Source organism: Hyperoodon ampullatus (assembly GCF_949752795.1).
Source record: "Hyperoodon ampullatus genome assembly, chromosome: 8".
Classification (NCBI taxonomy): Eukaryota; Metazoa; Chordata; class Mammalia; order Artiodactyla; family Ziphiidae; genus Hyperoodon; species Hyperoodon ampullatus.
Window position 1 is genome coordinate 77,586,956 of NC_136921.1, and position 21,118 is coordinate 77,608,073.

Consider the following 21,118-nt stretch of genomic DNA (forward strand, 5'->3'; position numbering starts at 1 on the left):
TACCTATGCATTTTTCAGGTTTTCAGTTACTGCCTTGAAAGTATACACATTTAATATGTGTTGTTTCATTTTAACAAATTAACATATGCATTGAGAAATAAGATTTGGAGTACTTTTTAAACCTTGATGAGATTAAATGTATTTAACTACTAATATTTACTAATATTTAACTATTATCTCTGAAATATAAGAGATACCAAACTTGTGGTTTATATTCCTATGTCATAGGCTGGTAGTTTTTACGCTTTTTTCCTGCATTAGCATACATTCTATGCACATACCTAGAATCTAGAACTAGCAAGGAAATTTCTGTCATCTCGTATATCTCCTGCTAGTTAAATACTCTCCATTAGGTCATTATCCATGTCACTTAAAATAGTCATAGAAAATATTTTTCAAATCCATTCCTGATTATCAACTTTATGAGGTAATATTTTGTAAAATTTTCAGAACAAGAATAGCATTGAACAATAAATCTCAAATATATTAATACTTACAAGAGGAAATACAAGTGCCAATGTTTTAAACATATTTCATGAGCTGAAGGTAATTTATGAAAAATATTCTGCTTTTAAAGTATATATGTGAAAACATAGGCTATCCAATTTCTTCAAATCTTAAGTTACAGCATATTTTCTATCCAATGAAATCTCTTCAAAGTTGAGTTTGTACTGGGTTGACTATTTTTGTATGTTTGCTGATTGAGTTAAATAATTGTTTTTCCATGTAGTTTTATATCACTTGAAATAAGTTATTATAAGAAAGCAGATATATGTTTATTTAATTTAACCATGCCTTGAATTTCACTGTTCAATTTTACAGAACATTCAGTAAATTTAGGTTTAAATATATCTAATGTTCTAACTCATGAAAATATGGAGAAATGATGTGAAACTGGTGATTGAAGACATCTGTTAGTAGCACAAATGCATTATGTAAAAGGTTTTTTTTAAAACTACAGTTATTATTTTGAGAATGATCAATTAAATGGCTGCTAATGAACAGTTCACAGTCGTAGCCGCACGCTGCAGTTAGAAATGGGAGAATGCAAATAACTGGTGCAGCTTAAGTCTGTCCCTTCTCTAAAGTTAATATATTTTTTGGAAATTCGCTGTAATCAGAATTTGTGTTGCAATTATACTCCAATAAAGATGTTAAAAAATTATAACTTTTATATACTTATAAAATTATACTTTATATTGATAGATGTGTCACTTTAGAAATTGTTTAGGATTGTATTACTCTCAGATTTTTATGTTCTAAATCTATGTCATTTATAGAAGTGCTGTATCATGTAGGGTCAATGATTAATTCTACTGAACTGAACTCCCTCTCATAGTCTAAGGTAAGACACCTCCCCTATAGGTCACAAAAGAGCAGAATATCCTAAAAAAAAAAAAAAAAAAAAAAAAATTTGTGTACATGGTTTAAGGTGAATTTGCTTTTAAAATCATTTGAAAAATCTTCACCAAATGTATTACTTTACTTTGTTTAGTGAAAGCAATGAAATTTTTAAATTTTAGAAGAATCTTAATCCCATTACTCTCTGGCAATATAACAATTTTAAACCATAAAAAAATTGTACCTATTAATAAATGACCCCTGCCTGAGAGTCTTAATAGTTCAAAAAACCAAATTATAGTAATATTTGAAAGTAAATTATCAGTGTTTTAAGTCACACTTAAATTCTAGTTAACAAAGAATAAGTGGATTTCAAGAGAATTTAAAGAATTTAAAGAAGAGGTATTTGTATATACACTAGCAGTTTAGAGAAATTCAGTAATTGGAGAAGATGAAACTAAAGGTAAACTTGGAATAAAGTTGGGATTTAGGCAGGTAGAGGGAAGAGCTAGGCAGAGAGAAGAGAAAATATTCCCATCTAAGACAGATGAGAATAAGAGCAGTATTTTTGAGTCACTGAGTTATGGTTATAAAATATGGTCAAGGCTTCAAAGCTGGGTTGTCATTACTTGTATCACAATAAATGTAACAAGTGAGGTTGGAGAGAGGTTAGGGAAAAGAGAGATACATGTGAAGTTAAGCAAGCATCGTTAATTTTTATAATTTAATTGCTAAATATGGACAGATTTCATATAAATTGTGATTGAAAAGACTGTTTCATATTTAGTGAATAATGGCATGTAATTACCCTTGGTTAGCTGCTGTCACATTCTCAGCTCTACTGTCCACTTAACTAATATCATAATCTTTCTTATAATGGGGAAAAGACTACAAAATAATTAAGTTGCTGGTTAGTGCTAATGGAAAACAAATACAATTCAAATTTATTGATCTCTTGTCATGCAGACCAATATCAGTATGCTTACACAATTGAATAGTGAGAAGCATAATATCATATTCACAGTATTCATAGTATGTGAGGTAAAGGTATTTCTAACTGAACCTCTCATATAGAAATCTCTAAAAGTTGTTGTCAAAGAATTTTTTCTCTTTGGTTTGTTTTTTCAGATGCAGTAGAAGCTATAAATATGCTATGTACTTTTCACATAAATATTCAGCCTTTAAAAAACAACATTACATTTAAAATTCTCCAGTCTGAGCTTAAATCATAAGAGATGTCTATCTTGTCATATATACACATATGCATATACATATACATATACATATATATCCCAATAGTTTTGGATAAAATTTAGAAATCACTGATGTTTCAAAACCATGATTAGATTAAAATCTTTTTGTAGATGTTCTTTCTTAATAAAGAATAACTATTGAGTTATAGAGTCTTAATCTGAGAATTAGTTTACATTTTCTTGACTGAATTCTCCCGTTTCTATCTGTAACTGATAAATAAGAATATTTGTATTTATATATATCTATTTATATTGACCCTTCATGCTTACTTCATTAAGAAACCTATGTTGGTTTAGTTTAATTCATATTTCACTCAATATGTCTAGAATTATGTAAGTAATTGTTTGTATTCTGTAATAACAATCTCTTTTAGCAGGTCAGGTTGTTTCTCCTCAGTCGGCTCCAGCCTGTGTTGAGAATAAGAATGATGTGAGCAGGGAAAACAGCACTGTTGACTTTAGCAAGGTAAGCTTTTCTCCCTTTCATTTAAGGAAGCCTCTGAGTTATTACTAGAAATTATCAACCATTTTAAGAGGTGATGACACAATTTTTTTTGCATGCACATTTGTTTTGTTTCTTATCCAAAGCTTGATATTGTTACAGATAATGTTAGCATTTAAGTTCACATGTAATGTTCTGCCTATTCACAAAACCAAACGTTTAAGTTTTATGCATAGTCTTCAGGTTTCAGCCACTTGGTGTGATGCATCTCTTCCAGTAAAAAGGATAACTGGACTTCACAGAAAATTTAACAGAAATTTATTGTTTAAAATTTTTGCTAGGTTTTTTTTTTCGAAATAATTTTTCCTCTATTTGTGGAAAAGCAAATCACACAACTTAAGGCTTCACTGTCGTGATTCAGAGAAAAGCATTAGTGTTAAGAAACACTAGAACATAGTAAGACTGAGCAGAGTTTTGAATAAAAACATAATAAAGACTGACTGTTGAGGGATCCATCTAATTGGAGACAATTCAGATGAAATCATTTATTTGAATGTATTCTACGAAAATAATGCATGTGAAAATAATGTGCTTTTCTCAGCAAATTCCTGACATCCTATATGTGCTATTGCAGGCAGTGGCAAGCTAACACTTGATCAGGAAAGAAGAGTTTTAATATTGACCAAAAATAAAGAGAGTCAACACCTTTCTTTATCTGAGTGGCTGAAACAGTAATCACTCCGAGTAATTGGTTTTTCACAAGGTCCTTAGCACTCCCAAGGATTGTAACAGTGGGAGGAGGTGGGAATGGGAGGCAGTGTATAGGAAGTTGCCTGCATCAAGCTTCTGAAAAGATTAATAGCAATCAGCTCCTTGCTGCTGTTTCAGAATCCCTCTGCCAGTGCCAAAATGGTCTAGGTCCAGTCCTGTGCATGCTCTCCCTCTGGTGCCTGGTGGAGTCTCTGTGGGAGCATGGTGTACCAGCTTAAGTCTGTTAATTATGCGTGCAGGGGCTGGGAGGCCAACAAAAGGGGCATGCTAGTCCATGTGGGATGAAACAAAGGCATGAAAAAGGACCTCCACACCAGCAAGAGAGAGAGGTGAGGGCACACTCGGGCTCTGTTTCTACAGTGGTTCAAAGCTCATCTCACTGTATGGAGGCATGTGATTCAAATATTAAGCCTGTTCAAATGTATTCCATTTCCTCTCCAAAAAATATCTTTTTAAAGCATTACATCTTCATTCATCTGCAAGTTGGAATAAAATTGTTGCAAACTGCCATACATTTAATTTCTGATGTTCTTCATTTGAAATAGGATCTTGAAAGCAATGACATAAGAAGTTTCTTACTTATTTGTGCAGGCATTAACAGTATAACAAGGGCACAGTGAACATTCTCAAAAACAGTGATAATAAATCACATCCTTTCAAATAATTAGCTTTTACCTTTTTTAAAGGATATAACCCTTTGACACTGAGTTTTATATCTCTATATCATTTTGCTTTTAGTTGTCTGACCTAGTTTTGCAGCCTTCAAAAATACTTCAATACATTTGAAAGAAAATGAATATAGCCAATTGGAGACAGTAGTCTTATTTTCAGGGCCCTTAGAACCATTTGAACTATAGAAGAATGAAAAATAGATTTTCTTTTCTTTAATCCTTTTCCTTCTTATTGCATTTCAAATCACTGGACTGCTCCAGTTTTTAATGAGAAAGTTAAATTTCTACAGCCCTCTACTCAGTGCCAACCATCTATATTTCTTAGTCTCCTGTCCATAGCATGGCACATTGGAAAGAACATGCTTTTGAGAAAGAGCATGGAATCCTAACTCTAGCATTTGTAAGCTATCTAATCTTGGAGGAGTTCTCTGACTTCATCCTTCTCATTTGTAAAATGAGAGTAATATCTATTTATAATTTTGGGGGGAAGATTAAGTGAGAAAATATAGAGAGAGAGCCTGGCAGAGTGTTGGGCTTATAGCAGGTGTTCAATAAAATGTGGCTACTATTATTATTGCTGTTGTTGTTGATATCAGTGGGAACAGCAGTGTCAGAAGTAAACACTAGACCAGGATTTAATACGTTTTGGCCCCCATTGGATCTCCAGTGCCTTGAACAGTGTTTGGGATGTACCTGTTGAAAGAATCCTATGAGGTTCAATATAATTTAAGCCTTCAGCTCTGGATTTTTTGTTGAAAAACAAAGTAATACTTCTTACCTTGTAACCTGGAAGGACAGAGTAGTAGGATTTGGAAAGAACAAATATAATGCATCATTATGGAAACAAACTTTAGTGCTAGATTTTGCAGGTACATGAGTTAAGGGTTTTTAGCCTAATGATTTCAGTTTGGTAGTAAATTTATCAAAGTGAATCTATCAGTTAGTCTACAGATTACTTTGTTTATTTAAATGTTTTAAGTTTTAATATGTAAATTCCAAACCCCAGTAGAATTTTGAGATGTTAAGGGAAAAAAGTCCTTTTTCATTTCATGTGACTTGATCCTGTGTTCTGTCTACATTCAAACTATATATTTTTAACCCTTCCAGTGGTTAGGCCCATCAAACTTATTCGTTTAAGGAATGTTTGAAAACATGATCTGAACTGTCAGGTTTTTTGATTCCTATAATGCTTTTGAAAAGCAGATGTGTTATGTTTTTAAACTGACAGGTAGAAGATGGCTATTTTATTATTTCCCAAATGTTGGCAATTTCTTTTATTTCAAATGACTTAAAGAAACTTCCACATTATTTTCTGTGTAGAAAGAACTCTCTTCTGCATCAATCTTTAGTATGTGAAATATGAAGAGTTGCATTATTAAATCCTAGAATTGTAGGAAACCTTAGAAATTTCATTTAGAAAGTGAGAAAGCTGAATCCCAGATTAAGAGAGCTGCTCAAGATCACTGGTTGGTTAGTGTCACAAGACCATTTCTCCCCAGGGAATTTCTATTACTTTTCTTGTACTTTCTATAATGAGCTTAAGACTTAAACTTTCTGCCTAAAGACCCATCTGTATTTCTTTCACATCTCAGCATGTAGCTTGTCCAGACACTTCCAGTTCCACCATGATCTTCTGTCTAAACTTGTTCCCTAGAATATAATTGTTTCTCATCCACAACTTAAGTATCAAATAACCAGAATAAAGCATCTTTTCCTTCTTAGCATAAAGGTCTGGAGACCCCAGAAGCATGAGTATACATCCAGATCCATAAGAGTATAGCTTGATTTCTTCAAGATTCTGTTCAGAGGACCAGAAAAATTTCCTTATGTTTATTCCGTATTTGAGTCCGCCTGAAGACTGTCTTAAGGCCGTAGGTCAACCTAATTCCTCAGAGCGGTTTTTGATATTTGTAGTTTTATAAAAGGTTAAACTGTGGTCCTTAAATGTGATCTTTTGTTATATTAAAAGTTAGGTTGCCAAACAAGGTTCTTTATGAATCGTATGTTAACACAAATACAAATATACAGGGCTATCCCAGGAATAATATAACATATAATTGTATAATATAATAATATAATTAGATAATGTTATATAATCTATTACCCCCAAATATATGACTACTCCAAGAATAATATAATGTAATGAGTATAATATGACTACTCTAGATATATATTATTTAACTATAATTTATTACATTTTAAATCAAGATAAATTTGCTAATCCTGAAATTAAATTCAGTATATTTAAAGCATTTTTTCAGTAACAGATATCAATCAATGATATATTAGGTATTGTATAATGCAAAAAATAATATGTAAGGACCTTGTATTTTCTTTTATAAAATTAAGCTATTTTAGCATACTGGTACTCCTTGATTTAATTAAATTGAATCTTAAAGCAGTCATGTGTATAATTGCCACCTGCCTGAGGTACAGACGCTAATAGTTAAGGCTATGGCATTTGTCAGAAATAAATGAATTCACAGAAAGTTTTCCAGGTTGAAGTTAAACTTCTCATTAGAGTTATGACAAGTGTTACCAATATGACTCACACTGATTATCAATTATAGGTTTTCTTAAAAAACTATTTTCTCATTTTAACTTTTGTTCCAGTGTATTAACATTGCATAATTGTTATTTCTGTTGGGAGGAAAACTTAATAGTTTACTTTTTTAGACTCTGAGAGACTTATCTCCTTAAGTCTTTATTATGTTTTTCTCACAGGGCTAATAGTGTATAGGTATTACGAGCTTACAAATTTGTATTTGGAAGCAAATTTTTAGGTTAAAAACTTCGGAATTTATAATATTTTTCTTTTTCTTTAAATAGAACATTGCTTCTATTTGATATTTTTAGTGAAGTACTGTGGATTATTTTTATATTTAATCCTTGTGGTAAAATGTATACTTCATATAATGGGTTTCATGTTTTGTGGCTCCCTTATCTTACAGAAAATTAAGTAGTTATAAACCTTCTAAATATCTGTGCTGTGGTCTTGATTTCAGAAAACAACAAATTTAATGTAGTCACTAAAGTCTGGCTATGGACATCCTAAGGTATTCCTCCTAAAAGTTTTAATTTTTCTGTCATTTTAAACTGCTTGGAAAAATATTCTCAAATCATTAAATTTGCAGAAGAAATATCTGACCGAAAAAAAGTCTTGTTGGCCTCATTGTATTTGCCAGAGCTCTTCTCTCTCTCCCTCTCTCCTCTTCTTCCTCCTGTTAATTTTCCTCTCCCTTCCCCTCCACTTCCTCTTCATCCCCTCATCCCCCTCTCTCTCCCTCTTTCTCCTTCTCCTTCTTTTCCTTCTCTCTGTCTCTCTCTCCTCTTCCCACTTTGATCTTTGGTCCCCATTTCATTAACATGAGAGCATAAAAACAATTATTACAGCAGTTAAACTATTATTCTCCCTGCAAACAGGTTTCCATTAAAAGCAACTCAAATGAATTAGAAATAAGAAATAGCCCTTGTAAAATTGACTTTAAAATCACTGCTTGCTTTTCACTGAGGCTCTCTGTATGAAAATTGATATTTATGCTTAAGAATATTTTACATTCATTTTCAGACTTCACCCTTTACTCCAAGCATTTCTTTTTGTTAATGATGCTTTTGTTTTGTGTGCATTCATTTCAGTCACAGACATTTCATATCAGAAATTCAACAATGGCTCTTCAGCAACTCCAAATGTTAATATTTTTATTCTTGTTTCCTTTGCTCTGCCATATCTAAATTCTCTAATGAGAAATTACAATTGAAGATTGATCAAGCCAAGTATAGAATGTGAAGGATATAGAACAATTAAGATAAAGTTGAAGACTAAAGTCATAATTTATACTATAAGGAGAATCATGATTATATTTCTTTTGAAATAGGCATATTTTGAATATCAATTAATTGAAATGTATTGTGCACAAAATTAAGATAATGTACTATGTAAATATTTAAATCTATTGACAAATGCTAGTTAAATTTAGATTAAAGTATATTCATTTAATTGAACACATACTCCTTTCTCCCTGAAAATTTCAAGATTACTGATGCTGAAAAAGAATCTTTTAAAAATATTGAATAGAGAAACTAGAGTATTCAACGTATTAATGACAAATTAGAAAAATACGAGGTAAAAGAAAAAAGTATTTTTTCAAAGGGCAAGTAAGATGTTTAACTATTTTTAAATTTATTTAAACTATATTTGTATAAGCAATATTTATTTAAACTATATTTATTGATGGGTTACCATGTGTGAAATACTGTGCTAGGATATGATTTAACAAATGTTTCCAATTTTGATTTACCTTATTTTACTTTGTGGTGATCTCAGGTTGATCTGCATTTTATGAAGAAGATTCCTCCAGGTGCTGAAGCTTCAAACATCTTAGTTGGGGAATTGGAGTTTTTGGATCGAACTGTAGTTGCGTTTGTCAGGTTGTCTCCAGCTGTATTGCTTCAAGGACTGGCTGAAGTCCCAATCCCAACCAGGTACAAAGTATAAGAGCATCTTTTTCACTTTTCTTAAGTCATTTATTTGTGGGAAAAAAAGGTGTAAATATAGTTTCCTCTGAGAGTTTTTTCTAGAAACTAAAGTGTAATCGACAAAACTATTGTTTCTTCTTGTTTGTGGAGGAGGGCAAAAAGTTTTTAAAAAATTATTCAGTCCTTTCCTCCTTCCTCTCAAATTTCTATGTTTTCTTTTAGGCATGCTCCTCATCTCTGACTACCCTGGTCTATATCACCATATAAATCCTTTCTTACAATTTTGGTGAAAAGTGATAAAGTATTAGGCTTTTCTCAAAGATTGCATTAGACTGTGGGATCCTGTATATGAGTGTGATCGTACTTAAAAAGATCAAAGTTTTCAAGGCCTGCCTTATGCTTGACTGAGTAGGCCCTCAGAGTACATGTAAGTGCCATCATTAGGATACTACCTGCTGTATCTAATGTACTATAAGATTCAATCTTAGGCATAGTATACTTCACATACATAGAGTCTTAAGAATCATTGGTAGTAGCATCATGGTACTGTGGTTGAATCTGAATCAAAAGTACAAATTTAATTTGATTACCTGAACTTGTTTTTCATTCAGCTGTACATAAAAACTAACAACTTTACCACAATACAAACTGAATTTTGTTGTTTATTATTTATCTCTATGTTATAGAGATAAGACTGTCCATGGGCAAATTGAAAAAAGAATATTGTCTACAGAACATTAGGTTCCTAGCAATTCCTCCAGGGGACCTTGTTTTCTTTCCTTCTCCCTCCATCAAATGCGATTCCTGTATATAGACAGCCTTTCACTCTGATCCTGTTCCCATAGAAAAACATATCTATGTAGGGCCCCATTTCCTACGTGACTGCTGCCCTTTGTTTGATGCTGTAATTATTTCAGATGCTGTTAATATGCCTCCTCATCCAAACACTGAATGCCTTAGCCAAGTTAAATTGATGAAAAGTTCAGGTGCTGTGGCAACTGGGTTTGTAGAATGTTTCTTCTATGGACCTTTGGCCTTAAAACATAGCAGATTACATCACTCTGTGTTTTGATTGTGCTTAAAATATTCCAAAAATATGGAATAGTTTAGTCAGGAGAGGCCTCATTTTATTAGAGCTCAGCTGACTGGAAGGGGATTCAGTGTTTGAGTGCCTCTTCCTGAATCTGTGGAAGAACAGATTTGAGGCAGGTAGCTGGTTACCAGTTCAGGTTATAGAGAGAAGTGTCTGTTCATCCTGTTGGAGGGCTACTGAGACTTCTGATACATACCAACTTTTATTAAAAAAGGGGAAGGATGAACTGGGCACATTAAGGTGGCCTCTGACTGTATGATTAAGGCTGCATTTTTCTATTTACACCCTGTAATCTATTCAGAGTTTCTGGGTATTTGGGATTCAGATTTAAGATGTGAAACTTACTAACCATAGAGGTATTACTTTAGTAGATTAAAATTTTTTTGCATCTTCCAAGCAGTGCATTCTTGTTCTACCACTTAGGAAGGTATCCGATGAACTCTGAGTAAATGATGGATATTTATGACAATGATAGCTCTTGTGTTTCAAAGGAAAGAAAAGGAAAATTCCCAGGAGTAGAGAAAAGCCATAATGGGGTTATACACCCTCACTCTGAAAAGTGTAAAGGTTTAGGTGACCTCATTTCATACTGACATAGCAAAATGTGTCTACAGAACAATGGAGGAAAAATTAGAGGCACAGTAGAGCCACTGTATGAGGAGAGATTTAAGACTAGACTAGTTTGGAAAGGTGAAAAATAGAAGAAGATTAGTTAGACAAATAAAATAAAGAAAGCCATTCAAGGATCCTAATTATCCTTTCTTAGGAAGTCAAAAGGGCACACCGTGTATATAACAGTAACACATAGTAAAAATGTCAGAAAATAATTTTAGGACTTTATAAATAGCCCATGGAATAGAAACCTGAAAAGTAGCAGGATGTACATAGGTTAAGAAATTTCTTGAAAGTACTATACTTGATAAAGCATCTGCCACCACACTAAATTATTCCTGTTTTAAATGTATAGTAGACATTTCTGTATAGCAGAAGTTGACTTGGATTCAGTAACATCTGACACAAAAAATTAATGTCACATCCTCTAAGACTGTGTAATATATGCATCATGTAAAAACATGTACAATCTCTAAAGTTTATAACTACATGAAAGGTAGAATTGTAGTACTTATTTTAGCACACTTTAAAAAGCCATTAGTTTTCACACTTAAGAGCAAGAACCATTTAACAAATGAATACTGTAGAGTTATATTACAGAATATAGGTCATCTTAAAATTCTCACAATTACCCTGTAGCATCGACCTTTTCAGAGATAAGACAATTACTGGTCCTCCAAAGTTAAAACACATGTTGATTTCTTCAAAAGTTCCAGTTGTGATGATGTATTTGCTAGACTTTCAACCTAATTGAGATGGAATATCACAGTTCAGCTGCTACTTTTATTCCTGCAGCATTGGAATTAATAGTTTTTTTTTATCCTAACTGATCTTTGATTCCTAGCAATCATTTTTCCTATTTAATGTAAATTTACGTACACCTACTGTTTTTTTGACCCTATGTTCTTTCATTGTTTATACTACTGTATTACCTTTCCCCCCTTCTACCTAATTCTACAATTTACATATCAGTGAGTTCTCTTTCTTACAATCCAGAAAGGTTTAATCAGATTTTACTTTTCTCAACTTTCTCCTCTAAGGATTATAGAATCCTAAAAATTCACACTAACAACTGTGTGGGCACGATAGGTAACTAAATGAAGGAAACAGAGCAAAATGACCACGATTCCAATTGCACAAGGATCTCAAGCATGAGTCATTTTGAAACATCATAAAAAATTTCAATACCTGTAATAACCTGTGGAAAAATATGGAACTATTTTACATCAAATCCCTATCTTCAGTAATTCCTTTGAGATGAATGATTCTGTACTACTAAAATTATTTTTTATTTCTACCTTGAAACATTTGTGTTTTTTTCTTCTTAATTACAGATTTTTGTTCATTCTTCTGGGACCCCTGGGAAAGGGGCAACAGTACCATGAGATTGGCAGATCCATTGCAACCCTAATGACAGATGAGGTATTTATTCAAGTTCATTGGGAACATTTCCCTTTACTAGGTACACCTAACTTTTGGAGTTCTGTATTCATGACAGTTTGCTGTGAATCAGATTTCTCTGTATTGAATTCCCCTTCTTTTAAATGCTTGTACTATAAAATTTCCTTTGGAAAAATTTGTTCAAAAGGGGTAATAAATTCACACACAAGAACATTTTAAAACCTCATACTCTAAAGAAAATTTGTTATTTAGTGACATTTAGAATGTATTTATTAATATTCCCCTTGTAGCATATGTGTTGCCAAAGTGATCACCATTGTAAATATCACTGCAGGTCTTGTTTGGGGCAAAATAATTTTAAGGTCTCAAAAAAAAACCCACAAAAACAATGTCAGTTTATCTGAATAGTATACATGACACCAAAAGCCATGCAACGTCTATCAACTCTCTTTATAATTGCCTAAATGTAGATGTTTTTAACCTGGGAGTCTTTTAACCATTAGAGGAACTGAAGATTTCAAGAGGCCTGTGATCTCTGATACAGCCCACAAATTTTTCGATGTACAAAAATTTGTGTGTAGTTTTCTTGGACTGGAAAAAGCTTTCATCAGCTTCTCAAATAGATATATGTCTCAAAAATGTAAGATCATAAAAATAAACATAAAAAGTAGTATATAACTGGTTTCTTGGATTCTACAGCACGTTATGAAAATCTGTTTTTATTATTTTATTGTTTTTATTGTAAAAGAAGAGCATATGCAAAAATCACAGACGGGACATAAATTCAAAAGTCAGTAGTAAATAACAAAGAGATTATGCATTTCTAGAATATCATCCAAATAATTTAATAATTTATTTATTGAAATACATGGCTTCTGATACTTGAAATCTTTGAAAAGAGTTCATTAGTATTACATATAACTTTTCCTAGTTTTATGAAATCTGAAAATTTGAACTTGTGTTTGGGGTTCAATATAAATTCTTCTATTATATCTGTTCCAATTATGTTTATTGGTTTTATATGAATTAGTTATTGATATTTACACATAGGAAACCAAAAGCTAGAAGAAAAACATTTTTTTCATCTGTTTCAGAAAGAACCAACTTAATGAGTGTATTAGTTTCCTATGCATAAAAAATTACCACAAACTGGGTAATTAAAACAAAAATCATTTATTTTTTCATATTTTGGGGGGCCAGAAGTCTGAAGTCAAAATGTCAGCAGGGCTACATTCTCTCTGGAGCCTCTAGGGGAAAGTCTTTCCCTGTCTCTCCAGCTTCTGGTGGCTCCTGTCATTCCATGGCTTGTGGCAGCAAAATTCCCATCTCTGCCTTTGTCTTCACATGGCCTTCTCCCCTGTGTTTCTGTATGTCTTCTCCTTTTCTGTCTCTTATGTCTCTTATAAGGACACATGTCATTAGATGTAGGGCCCACCCTAATCCAGGATGATCTCATCTTGAGATCCTTAATTACATCTGCGAAGACGCTTATTCCAAAGAAGATCACTTTCTGAAGTTCAGGTGGACATATATTTTGAGAAGACACTACTTAGCCTACTATAAAGAGTAACATATTCTGTTGAGGAAATCTGGGAGAAGACAGGAGAGTGACAAAAGGGCTTCATGAGTTCCACAAACCTGTTCTAGTAGAACTCTCTATGAGAAGGCACTGGCAGTATCTTTACTTTTAGTGTTTCCATGTTGATTAATATTTTGCAATTTTTACAGTATTGAAAAATAAATGACACTGTGTCATAAGTTAACTACTGTCACTTTCATGCACATATGTTTCATGGTATATTATGTTTCCACATCTAAGACATTAAGATATTACATTGAGATATCTCTGGGGCATGGGACATCTTATGTGGTGAGAGGAGCATACTATGCATAAATACTCAAGTTATCTCTCTTCCTAATACTTCCTTTCCCCAGTTAGGAGTCAAGATTTTCTCTAAAGAAAAAAGTCAATTCCAAAGTTTTTGACTAATCAAGTAGACATAGAACAACAGAGAAACATGCATGGTTTTAAAATTTTAGATTTAGAATGAGAGCAGAGAAAGGACTTCCATCTATTTCCTTGGTAAATGAGAACTACCTAATTTGAGAACAAGCATCAGCTCTTGAATGAAGGCTCAAACATGAATCCTTTAGACTTGAAAGTTTAAAGCTTAGCTTTGGGGCAATTTGTTTAACTCTCTGTGAGCAGTAGGATAGAGAAGCAGAAACTCAGCCAGAAAGTTACTCCAAAAAATGAGAGCTGTTAATTATAATAGGACATTTAAATTATGATAGTACATTCATTGAATATTTTTAAAAAATGTTTAAATACTTTTAAAAGAGAAAAAAGTTTTTATTGTTCAAAGCCCAGGTGGAGAAAATGTTCTGCTTATATAACTGCTTTGAAATACATTGAACAATTATACTCATTAAGAATAAAATTCAATATGTTGATTCTTACAGTTTACTTTAGTTAAGAAAATGGTGAATTGTATTGCCCTATTAAGCTGTAAATTCCATGAGAGCAGTTACCACTTAATATTCATTTTTGTTCCCTGATTTTGTCAGGTGCTCAAATAAATATTTGTTGACTGAGCTCTGTTTGTTCTTTTCTTCTCTGTACCAGGAACTTCTTGTAGGTAGACTGTCTTTTCCTTTTGTATCTTCAAACTTAACGTAGTGTCTGGCCCTCAGTCAGGGTTCAGTCTTTTTTTTTTAAAACGAATTAATGACTGAATGTTCTAGTCATCCTAGCAACACCTTATCTTAGTCAGTGTAATCTATTTTCTTCCTTCCTGTTGAGCATTACTAGAAATAAATCATATGATTTTGTTTATTGGCGCTACTACCAATTTATTAATCCTTTTATAGTCTTAAAAATTATTAAGCATTCCAAAGAACTTTTGTTTTCATAGATAAGTATGCTGATATTTATCATAAGAGAACTGAAAACTGAGAATTTTAAAAAGTGTATTTGTGAATTTATTTTAAAATAACAATAGTAAAGTCATTGTATATTAACATAAATAACATAGTTTTATAAAAACAAAAGCGAAAGCAAAAAAAAAAGGGATTATTTTTCTTTTTCTTGTTTCGGATTTTTGCACCAACGATTTTCTCTATCACCTAGCTCTTAAGTCAACACTGACTTGTTCTGTTCAATTAGCAAACATGCCCAACATATAGTAGCTACTTAAGAAATACATATGAAATAAAAGTCCAGGTTTTTCCCATCCTTAAAATTTCTTACTCCTTAACATAGCATGTACCACTGAAATGTTGAATGAATCTGAATCTCAAGAGTTTTGAAAGACTGATCTCTACTTGGTTCTGAATATCATAACTTCATTTATCTCAGTGTGTTACAGTATGATTTTTGTCACTACCACTCTACTGAAACTGCTTTCTGTAAGGTCACCATTTACGCAATATACTATCCTGTGTTCAGTACTCATGTCACTTGATCTCTTACTGGCATTTGACATTATTGAACACCTCCTTTATTTTTTTCCCTTGAAGAACAGCAAAACTTATGTGCTTTGTTTTGACACTAAATCCTTGAGGTTTGTATTATTGCTTACCCTGAGGTAATAAATATATCCTTCTATATTCTGTCCAGTGAGTTTAATACTTTAACTCTCATATTTAAGTTTTTAATACCTAGGATTGCTTTTTGTGTGGGATGTGGGTAAAGACCCAATTTCACTTTTATATAATTACTTGGCTTATTGTCATTTATTGATTAGTCCATCATTTATTCAATGGTTAGCGTTAGTTTATGCCACGGTATAAATATTGTTAAAATTTCTAATATATTCTATAAATGTTTATCTCTATTTTAAAGCAAAGGCTTCTTTCAGGAAATTTGATTTACACATATTTAAACAGTGTTTGCCAAACTTGAATCATTAATTCTAGTTTAATGAGCTTCCTTCTATCCTCCTTTCCCTTCTCTTACTCTTGCCACCAGAAATTTCAACATTCACCTGACATTCTAAGAAAAAATAAGTGTGTGCAATCATAGAATAAACTAAGCTATAATATTTCACACTAAAAACTTCTTTAGTTAGAGCTTCTTATTCAAATTGTTATAATCACATGTGAGATAACTGGGAGATGAAAACAAAGAACACATTAAGATTTTATAATTGATTTTTATCTATAAATGATTATTTTCCTTCTATAGGTATTTCATGATGTTGCTTACAAAGCTAAAGATCGTAACGACTTGGTATCAGGAATTGATGAATTTCTGGATCAGGTTACTGTTCTCCCTCCTGGAGAATGGGATCCAAGCATTCGAATAGAGCCTCCCAAAAATGTTCCTTCCCAGGTATGTATATATGAAAATACTCTTAAGACTACCATCATTTTGTTGTGTATATGTACTAAAATAGTATAACCAATTCAAAGATTCAAATGATTTAAATTATAACTTCCGTGATACTGTGATTTATAATATGAAACATATATCTGGTCTTTGTCCCTATTTCTGACACAGAGCTCCTGAAATGCTTGGAATTTTCTAAGTTATGAAAGCAACAAAGATGTCTTTTGTTATGTTAATGAGGTTACTCCCTGGAGGTTACCTCCAGGGAGGTGAGAGGGGCTAGAGTTTGAGTTCAGTCACCAATGGCCATTGGTTTAATCAATCATGCCTGTGTAATGAAGCCTCCACAAAACCCCAAAGGGACAGGGTTCAGAGGGCTTCTGGGTTGGTGAACACATGGAGATTGGGAAGATTGGTGTGCCTGTAGAGGGTATGGAAGTTCCTTGACCTTTCCCCATGCCTTGTCCTATGCATCTCTTCCATCTGGCTGTTCCTGAGTTATATCCTTTTATAATAAAACTGGTGATCAAGTAAATAAAATGTTTCTCTGACTTCTATGAGCCACTCCAGCAAATTAGTTGAACCTGAGAAGGGGTTCATGGGAACCCTCAGATTTATAGCCAGTTGATCGGAAGCACCATCAACAACCTGAAATGGGGTCTGATTGGTGGACAGTCTTGCAGGACTCGACCTGTGGAATCCGATGCTATCTCTGGGTAAATAGTGTCAGAAATGAGTTAAATTTCCCACCACATTTGAATGGGTACCAGAACCTAATAAATCTCTAAAAAGGCAGGGATATGAAGTTGTAAAATCTTCCTTCTTCCTATTCAACACAGATTTGGTGTATTGATGATATTCTACTAAATGACAGTCCCATATGCCTGGAAAGATTTTAGACCCACCTTAAAACATACTATACTGGAGGAAAATTGAAATTTTAATAAAAATAGAAAATATGCTTGAGAAAAAGCTCATTACTGTCTTTCCATATTCTGATACATTACTTTGAAATTGGCAAGTGTTAGGAAAATTCAAAGGCATAGTTTAGTCATATTGCATGGAAAACTCCCTGTTTCTGCTAATCACATTTATGATTTGAAGAATTTTTAAAAATAATTCTTTTGTTTCTATTACTTTTGTGTGGGCATATGGTGTGAAAATGGTAAAAATTCTCCCTATGAAAATCTAATGTTCATTTTACTTGTTATACAATGCAGAAAGATGGAAATAAAGACCATTGCTGTTGTTTGGGGTGAGATTCTTATTGCAGGCATGTCTTTGTTGAGAGTGGTGGCCGAATGTCTTAAGCCCACTCATATTGCCATCTCTATTCCTATTGAATCTGCCTCCTCCAACTCTCTCTGCTGTCATCTACCCAAGCCTTGCCTCTGGCTCTTGTCCCTGTGGAGTCCAGCTGCCTTAGTAGGCAGTGCTGCCTTAGTTGAAGTAACAGATGGCCTAACTGACCCAGCTCTAGACATAGAAGCTTTTCTGGTTAGCCAGAGGTGGGTAAATGAGCAGGTGTGCTACTTAACCATTTCAGCTGATCTACTACTAAAATAAAGTAAGTTGCTTAAAGAGTAATTTTAAGGGTTTAGATGGTCTTATTTTTGTACTTGCATACATCTTTGCACTTACAGTATTAGCAAAGGCAGTATAATGCTTCTTGAAGTAATAAGAAAGAATCTCTTTAATTGATGTTATTCGGAAAAATTTAGTGAAAATACTAATATGTTGAATATGAGACCTTAAAAGTCACTTGTTAACACCAATTTGCTTTTCAAACATTAAAACTAAAGTCAAGCATTTTTAAAAAAATTATTTATTTTATTTTTGGCTGCGTTGGGTCTTCATTGCTGTGTGCGGGCTTTCTCTAGTTGTGGTGAGCAGGGGCTGCTCTTCGTTGCGGTGCACCAGCTTCTCATTGCAGTGGCTTCTCTTGTTGCGGAGCATGGGCTCTAGACACACGGACTTCAGTAGTTGTGGCACATGGGCTCAGTAGTTGTGGCTCGCAGGCTTAGTGCTTGTGGCACACGGGCTTAGTAGCTCTGCAGCACGTGGGATCTTCCCGGACCAGGGCTTGAACCCCTGTCCCCTGCATTGGCAGGTGGATTCTTTACCACCGCACCACTAGGGAAGCCCTAAAGTCAAGCATTTTTGAAAGCACCTTCCCTTTGAGAAATGATGTTTCTGAGGCAAGTGGAGGCATGGGAGCTTTGTATTTTCAAAATTAATTTTATGAGACTTTAAAACCAGGATTAATTGTTGGATTCTGGGTATTGAGAGGCAGTAGTAGAAAGAACATTGAACTAAGAATCAAGGCACCTGGGTTCTGCTATTATCTATTTGTATGATCTTAAACAGATGCCATAACCTTTCTGTACTGGTGTTCTATATCAGTGTGTCCAACAGAACTTTCTGAAATGATAGAAATGTTCTATATCTATGCTGTCTAATAAGCCAAGCCACTACTGAGCACTAGAAATTTGGCTACTGCAACTGAGGAACTGAATTTTTAATTTTAATTATCTTAAATTTAAATAGCCACATGTAGTTAGTTACTATAATGTTAGGCAACACAATTTTATATAATGAGTTTGAATTAGATACACTCTGTGTTTCTTTACAACATTAGTATTTTTTAAATGTATGTTGGAATTGAATAATAGATACTATGAAACTATGTTTTCTTTGATTAAAATGAATTGAAATAAATTAAGCACTCTGACTTCCTATTCATTCAAATAATATTTTCCTCCATGGGATAATCTCCATGGTTTTTATTCTTCCAGAATGTGCAAATCACAGTATTTTTTAATACTTTTTACTTTCAGTTAAGAGAAGAATAAACAGTCACCTCAAGGGATACCCTTGAAAATACTGTTAGAACATTGTGTCAGTCATTATAATCACTCCCCTGTGTATACCCTCAACTTCCTTGCTTTTCTCTCATGCCATTTACTTGCTTGTCAAAACCACAACACTGTGTGAATTCAGTTCTTTGGTCTATACCTCCATTGATGCAGCTGAGAGTGGCTGAAGGAAAATATACAACTACATTGACTAATCTCATATAATTCATGACCACATACCTCAGGTAGGCCCTTTATATTACAAGTTCATTATACTCTACTTCCCAAGTTCAATCCATTCTCTACATGACTATCTCACACCTGTTTTCTCTCCTCAAACTTTTAGCACATGCTTTCTGACTTTCAGATGTTGACTTGCTTCCTATTTCCCTAAGAAAATTAAAATAATCAAAAGAGAACTTCTGTAGATTCCCAAAACCATATTTATCTACTGCCAGCACCTACATTCTCTGCCTTCCCATATATTACTATTGATGAATTATCCAAAGTCAGCCTTCTATCTGTGCAGTAGATCCCATCTCTTCATACCTACTCAAAAAACATTACTCCCCAAGCCTCCTCTTTCTCCCCTATATCATCAGGTCTTTTGTTCTGTATTATATCATTTTTATTAGCAAACAACATTGTTAATTTGTAAATCTTAAAAAAAGAATTCTCAATGCCACTATCACTGCCAGCTACTCATCCATTTCTTTGTTCCCTTCTATAACCCATGCAACAGAAGAGTTCTCTGTACTATCTGCCTCCCATTCCTCTCCTCCAATTCTCCCATTTTTTAATTGAAATATAGTTGAAGTACAATATTATATTAGTTTCAGGCATATGATATAGTGATTCGATATTTAAATATGTTACGAAGTGATCACCACAGTAAGTCTAATAACTATCTGTCCCCATATAAAATTATTACAGTATTATTGACAACATTCTTATGCTGTGTAATACATCCCCATGACCTATTTACTTTCTAACTAGAAGTTTGTACCTCTTAATTCCCTTCACCTATTTCACCCATCCCCACACCTCCTCCCCTCTGGCAACCACCCATTTGTTCTCTGCATCTATGCCTGTTTTTGTTTTGTTTGTTTGTTTACTTTGTTTTCTAGATTCCACATATCAATGAGATTGTATGAGTATTTGTCTTTGTGTGACTTATTTCACTTACCATAATATCCTCTAGGTCCATCCATGTTGTTGCAAATGGCAAGATTTCATTCTTTTTTATCCTTCAATTCTTTCTTAAACCTACCTCCATAAGGCATTTGCCCCCATCACTTTACTAAAATTTACTTACATGAAGGTTGCCAAAGACCTCCACAATGCTAAATTCCAAGGTCAATTTTCAGTCTATATTTTACTTAGCCTATCAATCAGCAGCCTTTGACAGAATTGATGACTCCCTTTTCCTTGATATATTTTCTTTTCTTTGGCTCCCGAAACCCCACACTCTTGGTTTTCTTTATAACTCACTGGTCACTCCTCAGTTTTATTTGCTGGTTCCCCCTCTTCTCTCTGATTTCTTTATATTGAAGTGATGCCGGGCTCAGTCCTTAGTGGTCTTCTCTCCTCTACACTCATTCTCTTGGTAATATCATCCAATCTTATAGCTTTAAATCCTCTCCCAAATTTATTTTTCACCTTGCACTTGCAAGTTACTTATCCAAATGCTTATCTTGTGTCTCTACTTGGGTGTCTTTTAGATATCTAAAATTCAACATGCCAAAGTTGGAACTGAATTATAGATTGCATAATTTCTGTACCTATATACATCTTTGCATTTATATTATAAAAGGCAATATCATGTTTCCTGAAGAATATAAGAAACTCTGATCTTTTCTCAAAATCTGTTCCA

General features: G+C 33.4%; 1 protein-coding gene across 10 annotated transcripts in view; it reads left to right on the forward strand.

Moving 5' to 3' along the window:
• The window catches only part of SLC4A10 (solute carrier family 4 member 10), a gene marked incomplete at both ends in the record, with an annotated part of 305,510 nt that overhangs the window by 194,882 nt on the left and 89,510 nt on the right, over window positions 1-21,118 (forward strand). For 4 of the 10 annotated variants that reach the window (XM_079709598.1, XM_079709593.1, XM_079709595.1 and 1 more), the window contains 5 exons: window positions 2,969-3,060; window positions 4,047-4,136; window positions 8,803-8,960; window positions 11,994-12,081; window positions 16,247-16,393. In XM_079709598.1, coding sequence (XP_079565724.1) covers window positions 2,969-3,060; window positions 4,047-4,136; window positions 8,803-8,960; window positions 11,994-12,081; window positions 16,247-16,393 — 575 coding nt within the window. The remainder of the gene's footprint in view (window positions 1-2,968; window positions 3,061-4,046; window positions 4,137-8,802; window positions 8,961-11,993; window positions 12,082-16,246; window positions 16,394-21,118) is intronic. The other 6 variants (XM_079709601.1, XM_079709600.1, XM_079709594.1 and 3 more) reach the window with 3 other exon arrangements.